This window comes from Lactuca virosa, chromosome 6 (assembly GCF_052849685.1).
Source record: "Lactuca virosa cultivar CGN04683 chromosome 6, Lactuca_virosa_CGN04683_v6, whole genome shotgun sequence".
Classification (NCBI taxonomy): domain Eukaryota; kingdom Viridiplantae; phylum Streptophyta; class Magnoliopsida; order Asterales; family Asteraceae; genus Lactuca; species Lactuca virosa.
Window position 1 is genome coordinate 56,130,656 of NC_136431.1, and position 7,975 is coordinate 56,138,630.

The 7,975-nt window shown below is 31.1% G+C and overlaps 1 protein-coding gene across 1 annotated transcript; it reads left to right on the forward strand.

Annotated features, from left to right (window-relative positions):
- Positions 1–839, forward strand: LOC145119356 (large ribosomal subunit protein uL11). The gene has a single exon (XM_079055006.1). The coding sequence runs from the start codon at positions 80–82 to the stop codon at positions 578–580; it is 501 nt and encodes a 166-aa protein (XP_078911132.1). The 5' UTR covers positions 1–79; the 3' UTR covers positions 581–839.
- Positions 840–7,975: the final 7,136 nt, after the last annotated feature.

Here is a 7,975-nt window from a genome sequence, read left to right on the forward strand (position 1 = left end):
ACGATATAAAACTACACTTCTTCTTCTTCCATCCATCAAACCATCGCCGCCGTGCCTCACCACCTCCAAATCCGGAAAAATGCCGCCGAAGTTCGACCCATCTCAAGTCGTAGATGTCTACGTCCGTGTAACCGGAGGTGAGGTGGGTGCAGCTTCTTCACTCGCCCCCAAAATCGGACCACTTGGTCTCTCCCCTAAGAAGATCGGAGAAGACATCGCCAAAGAAACAGCCAAGGATTGGAAGGGTTTACGTGTCACTGTCAAGCTCACCGTTCAAAATCGTCAAGCTAAAGTCTCCGTCGTCCCCTCCGCCGCAGCTCTAGTCATCAAAGCCTTGAAGGAGCCGGAACGCGATCGCAAGAAGGTGAAAAACATCAAGCACTCCGGCAACATATCCCTTGACGATGTCATCGAGATTGCGAAGGTGATGAGGCCGAGGTCAATGGCGAAGGAGTTGGCAGGGACAGTGAAGGAAATCCTCGGAACTTGCGTTTCTGTTGGGTGTACTGTTGATGGAAAGGATCCGAAGGATCTGCAGCAGGAGATTGCTGATGGTGATGTTGAAATCCCTCTCGATTGATCAATCTAGGGTTTTGATTTTACTCGTATTCCTCTTTCTCTTTCTCTTTCTATCACATTGTGTTTTTAATTTAGGAATTTTGAAAGTAACTCTATCTTTACATAGTTTTCTTTAGCATAATTGGGTTGAGTGTTTGAACTGAGATACCTACTTGTGGTGAATTCCAGTTGATTTCGATGTGCTTTTGTATCTGTTATACATTAATCTTGATGCAACACCATTGATACTCAACCGGAGTTGCAAATGAGTTGGAGAAAAATATCATCTTTATCTTAGAAAAGGCTCAAATTACTATCTTTTGACTCTAATGGTCGCTTTTCTTAACTATGGTAGGTTGAATAAAAGAATCTTTACTTGTAGGTGTGGTTTCATACTTTCATGGAGTAGGTTTAGGGTTAAAGATTCAATCTTTAAGCAGCAGGGTCTTTAATCAATAGATATAAAGATGGGTCTTTAAGGGCAACTCAAACACCATTTTAGTTCATTTTCAACTGATATAACACCATATTTTGCACAAAAATGATGTAAAAAGATAAAATTGGCACAAAAAGTTATTCATCCTTAATCAGTATATAGTTTTTTACTTTTTTATACCGAGTAGCATACTTCTGGTATATATCCCATTTTGTAACTTATATAAAATTTTAAATCTACCCTAATGAGTTGTTGAATAATGATGCAAAACTGGATTTTGTATCGTGTTGAAGATGCTCTTAATCAACTCCTAAATCTAATTAGTTCCGAAACCATCAACCAATTAACGAAATTATTGGAGTTGCCCCATACGAACACTAATTACCCACTTGATATATAGAATATACAACATGATTTATATTTTATAGTATTCTTTTAAGAGGGTGTTTGGGATAACTATTAAAATGATTTTTTGGAATTTTGGTTTTTTCAAAAAACTAAAAGTTTAAAAAGTTGTTTGACAATTATAAAAGTCATTTTAGGGGGTGTTTGGCTTAGTTTTTAGGGGGCAAAAGTCATTTTTGGAAAAGTTACAAAAAGTCAGGTTTTTCTGACTTTTCCAAAAAGTTCATTTGCCAAACATCTTTTACCTTCTATCTTTTCCTAAAAGGACTTTTGGCCTCTAAAAACTAAGTCAAACACCCCTTTAGAATGATTTTTTGGGAAGAAGAAAAAGTTATGGTTTTAAAAGTCACAATTTGTGACCTTTTGGTGACTTTTAGCTTTTTAGCATTTCTTTCTTCAAAACTAATCCAAACATATTTTAAAACCTAGTTTGTTTCTTCGAAACTAATCCAAACATATTTTAAAACCTAGTTTTTAAAAGTTATAAGTCAAAAAGTCTTTTTTGTTGAAAATGACTTTTTAAGCTAAAAAACAATCCCAAACACCTCCTAAAAGTCAGTAGAATTGTAAACGGACTGAACGAACATAAAAAATGGTTTTTTCATATTCATTCATTTAAGTTAACCGAATAAATGAACAAACACGAACAGATGGATGAACAAAATTTCTTGTTATTGTTATTGTTTGTGTTTTTGTTCTTGTTCGTGTTCGTTCGTTAAACAAATTAACTTGTTCGTTTTTGTTCATTTTTGTTGGTTAATATGATAAACTAACATAAACGATCATAAATAAAAAAGCATAAATGAAATCAACATTCAAGAATCATAAAATATGACGTCAACACTTCTAATATGTTTATTGTACTTACATTTATTGAATCTCTAAGGTGCAAAACTTTAACCACTTTTAAAAACTTCACTTTCGTTTTCATCGGTTGTATAATATTATATTGTATAATATTATATAATAAACAAATATATATATATATATATATATATATATATATATATATATATATATATATATATATATATATATTATATATATATGAACATAATCAAACGAATGAGACCATTGTACGTGTTTGTTTTTTAGTTAAACATGAAAAATATTGTTCATGTTCATTTAATTATTAAATAAACGAACATAAACGAAATACTCACTGATTCACAAACTTGAAATGGTGTAAGGATATTTTATTATCGATTTATATATATGGAGAAATGTTCAGTCCATATGGACTGGTATTTAATTATTTATTGAAGTATTGTTTTGGGTATTTATTTGTTTAATGCTTCTCTTTAAAATACTATTATTACATTATTTGGTTCTATAACATTGAGATCATAGTGGCAAATGGTGTCCAACATATTTACAACACATACACAAATACTAACCCAATCCTGCCATTAATACGCCACTAAAACAGCTCCTAATTTCATATAACGATGATTACTTAAAAATTACACTCTTCATCTTATAGCATCAATTGTTGATGCCCTTAAAGAGAATTTTGGGTCAATTGAATTTCTAAAGGTGCGTTTAGTTGCGGAAAAATGGACCGTTTTCCGGAAAAAATTTCCAAGAAAAATGAGAATTTTCTATTTATCTAAATTTTTCACGGAAAATGAAAATTTTCCGTTTTCTAAAATTACAAAAAAGTTGGAAATTTTTGGAAAACCGATAATCATTGTTTTCCACATTTTTGTAATTCCAAATTTTTTCTAAAATATAAACACTCACTTCAACCCCATCCACCTCTACCTACCCTCACCTTAATACCCCCAACCCACCACACCCCTACCTACCTACCCCGTCCCCACGTCCACCCTACCACCGCTACCGTTTTCTAAAAATGAAATCCGATAGAAAAATACACATCCAAACGTGTTTTCTAATTTTCTAAAACTGAAAATGAAAAATGAATAAGTTTTAACTAAACGCGTTTTCTAAATTTTCCAATGAAAACCGAAAATGAAAAACGAAAAATGGAAAGGGAAAACGAAAAACGGAAAATGAAAACTGTTTTTCCGTAACTAAACGCAACCTAAGGGTGCGTTTAGTTGCAGAAAAATTGGCCGATTTCCGGAAAAATTTTCCAAGAAAAATGAGAATTTTGAAAACGCGTTTAGTTCGTCTATTTTTCTAAATTTTTCACGGAAAATAAAAATTTTCCGTTTTCTAAAATTACAAAGAAGTTGGAAATTTTTTGAAAACCAATAATTATTGTTTTCCATATTTTTCTAATTCCAAAATTTTTCTAAAATATAATTATAAACACACACTCACTCCCACCTTAACACCTCCAACCCACCACACCCCTCCCTACCCATACCCACCCACTCCCAAGCCTACCCCCACAAACACACACACACACCCACAAATACACACCTACCCTAACCCCCACCGATACCCCCCCCCACACACACACACACACACACACGCACACAAACACAAAGCCACCCCCACCCCCACAAACACACACACACACACACATAAACAGACACCCACCCCAACCCCACCCACACCCACAACCCCACACACCCACACACCCACAAATACACACCCACCAACACTGCCTGTCACCACCACCACCGTCGCCATTATCGACACCACCACTGTCCCCGCTGCTGCCCCCATCCCTATCCTACCACCGCTACCGTTTTCCAAAAAATGAAAACCGATAGAAATATATACATCTAAACGCGTTTTCTAATTTTCTAAAACTGAAAATGAAAAATGAATAAGTTTTAACTAAACGCGTTTTCTAAATTTTTCAATGAAAACTGAAAACGAAAAACGAAAACTGAAAAAAAAAACGAAAAATGAAAACTGTTTTTCCTTAACTAAACCTAACCTAACCTAAATCTCTCTCAATATTTATGCAACCTTAAATAGACCGGTACTTTTTAAGAATATCAACAAGAGTTCGGCCCGACCTTTGTCTAGTCAAAGAGTAAAGAGCACTTCTAAAAGGGCCCAAAGAAGATCTAAAGCCAGATGTTAAAATGCATAGACCCAACACTGTTTTTCAAGGTATGAGTTTGCCATATAATGTTAGTCCAAGATAGACCCAACAATATTCGCAAGTCTCAACTTTAGTTTAGTGTTGTGCTAAGTTAACAATTAAACGTTACATGACAATTAAATTCACATACAACACATGCCGGATTGGAAGATTTAACTAATTAAAATGTAATAATTCTTAAAAAGTGTATCCAGTTAGAAATATTATGATCAACAAATACAACTTATATGATGTTTAGAATTCCATATAATAAAATAGGGATCCTTTGATGGAGGAGATAATAATGAGGATAGATGATCACTATTGGTATCCACATAAGTTGATACGAATTGCTGGTAGACACCAACAATCAAATCCAAACTCTGAGAGTTCCTCCTTGCATGGCCTCGTGATTATTGACCAAAGGAGAGAAGAAGGCCAAGAGGCACCAATATGGTAGGAGACAAATTATATTTTTAAGTATTGAATAATGTAAAGAGCTTCTAACTTAACCGTATCAAGTGTTATCATTCTTTTTTAGGTTGAGGGTTCAAGTCTCATCTGAAATATATGTAGAATTAAGAGTAGTTTAAAAGTAGATTATATTTTTCGTTCAAAAAAGTATTGACTTATATACCTATTTTTATCTTGTTTAATAAATATTAAGGACCGTTTATTTATTTATTTTATTATAATTGGTAATAAAAATTTATCATTTATACATATATTATCTATTTCATACATTTTTTAAGTTCTTTGTATGTAACCCGTAAATCCATGCATGATTAGCATTATAATAAATCAATTATTTCTTGCACACTTGATCATATAGACTCCCGCTTGTGCAAGGAACAAAAACAACGAACTATATAGGTAGTGTTAAGCGTCTGCTAACACGTAACTACCCCTAAAATGAATCGCAATTTGCACAAAATACGAAGCTTGTGTTAGACCTCACCCATTATGATAATATCTCATTTCTTTGAATGAGAGCTTAAATGAATCAAAGCTATTTGTTTAAAATTTTACGTATCTATATAATCTTTGATTTATATATGACCATAAACTGAATTGGAGTTTGTTGTATGTTAATATTTGAAAAAAAAATCTTGTAGATATTTTGTTCAAAAAAAGTATTCACTCATGTACTTGTTTTTATCTTGTTTAATAAATTTATTAATATTTATTTTATTCTAGTTGGTAATAATAATTTATCATTTATAAATATATTATTTATTTCATACCATTTTAATGTTCTAAATTTGTGTGTGACCGCGTAAGTCAACACAAGATTAGCACTATAATAAATCAATTGCATTTTGCACACTAGATTCATATAGACTCCCACTTGTGCAAGGAACAAAAACAACCAACTATACAAATAGTGTTAAATGTCTACCAACACGTAAATACCTCTAAAATGAATCAGAATTTGCATAAAATGCAAAGTTGTTGTTTGATCTCACATTATATTTCATTTCTTTGAATGCAAGCCCGACCCTTAGCATATGTGGGGTGTGCGACCACACATGACCTGTATCATTTAGGGCCCGAATTTTTTATTTTTTATACCATATTATGTCTATATATAATAATGTGGAGAATCGAGTGGATAATTATCGATTTGGCGTTGTCTTACATACGTAATATTTTTGTTTAACTATCTTCGAAGCCCACATGAAAATGCATGGGAGCCCACTTTCTTATTGCCTAATGCCACGGGCCCATTAATTTTTTTGAACGGCTATTCTAATATTCTATTGAGGCTTTTCTTAGGCAAGAATATTATTATTATAATAAAAGAATATTTTTATTTTCCTTTGATATGTATAGTTCTATTAGGATTCGTAATTAATCTCATATAACTTGTCAATTTATTGATTTTTCATTTAAATTTCAAATTTTAAAATTTTCACTATAATTATATTAAATTGAAATAAAAATTAAAATTAAATAATACAAATTATAAAGTGATATAATTTCACGTATTTATTTAAATCAACGATTACAATTTTATATAACTAAAAAAATATCTCTTAATTAATAATTTATTTAAAATAATTTATTAATAATTTTGAGTTTTTATTATGCAAGTTTAATTTTGTAACTGTGGTTTCCACGAGTTATAAACTAGTCACATATATACAAAAAAATGAGTTAGCAGCAACATAAAATAGATATCGACAACATGAAGGCTCAAAATTATTTATTTATTTATTTATTTTTTATGTTTCCAAAAATATGAAATATGTTATTCATTTTACAACTTTGTTTTAAAAAATACGATGACAGTTTTACGATTCATGTAGTTATAAAATATTATCCATTGTACTACCGTTTTTTTTTTACTATTCTTATAAGAGTTATCATATTATCCATTGTACTACCGTTTTTTCTTTTAAATCAATGTACCGACCCTGTTTGAATGAGAGAGCTTAAATGAATCAAACTTTGTTATTTGTAAACTTTTACCTATCTATATCATCTTTGATTTATATATGAGCATAAACTGAAATGGAGTTTGCTGTTTATTAATATTTGAAAAAAAATCTTGTAGATATTTCGTTCAAACAAAGTATTGACTTATGTATTTGTTTTATCTTGTTTAATAAATATCAATATCTATTATTTTAGTTGTTAATAATAATTTATAATTTATAAATATATTATTTATTTCATACAATTTTATGTTCTTTTTATGTGACCGTGTAAGTCCACATATGATTAACAATATAATAAATCAATTGTTTTCTTGCACACTCGATCATATAGACTCCTGCTTGTGCAAGGAACAAAAACAAGCAACTATACAGAAAATGTTAAGCGTCTACCAACACGTAACTACCCTTAAAATGAATCAGGATTTGCATAAATGAGAAGCTGCCTCACCAATTACGATAATCTCTCATTTCTTTGTATTAGAACTTAAATGAATCAAACTTACTATTTGTTTGAACTCTTACCTATCTATATAATATTTGATTTATATTTGAACATAAAATGAGTTAGACTTTGCTGTTTGGTAATATTTGAAAAAAAAATCTTGTATAAATTAGGGTACTCTATTAATCATCATCTAAGCCGATTAATCCTTTGAATCCAGTCGACCGACTAGTTATCGCCTAATGATTTTTGCAATATTGGATTTAAATGTTATGAAATTTATATGTTAATTACCCGTAGTGTATAAAAAAGTCTTTAAGTGACTAAATGAGAACATGGAGAATAGTTGGAAGCTAAATGTCAAATTTAAACCCTTTAATATCTGTGACGTAGTAAAAAGATGCATCATTTTGGAATGTCACCAAGTAGGCTTGGATTGTTTTCTTTGTTCTTTGGCCACACACTCGATTTTATTATTGTAGCAAGATTTAACAAATTCTCATACGCAAAATACATCAAACACGATTAAGAAAACAACTGATCAACTTTCTTGGGTCTCCTTTTTTACTTGCTAAAAATAAATAAAGATACTACCACATGTCGTAATGTCATTTTTCTTATGTTTTTTTGAACAAGTCTCTTAGAGATCCATCAATTTCTCCATTAATTCATCTCTTCCATGAATG

Bases quoted from the DNA above. Each gene is read 5' to 3' on its own strand.
- LOC145119356 (XM_079055006.1), top strand. From the start codon at position 80: ATGCCGCCGAAGTTCGACCCATCTCAAGTCGTAGATGTCTACGTCCGT.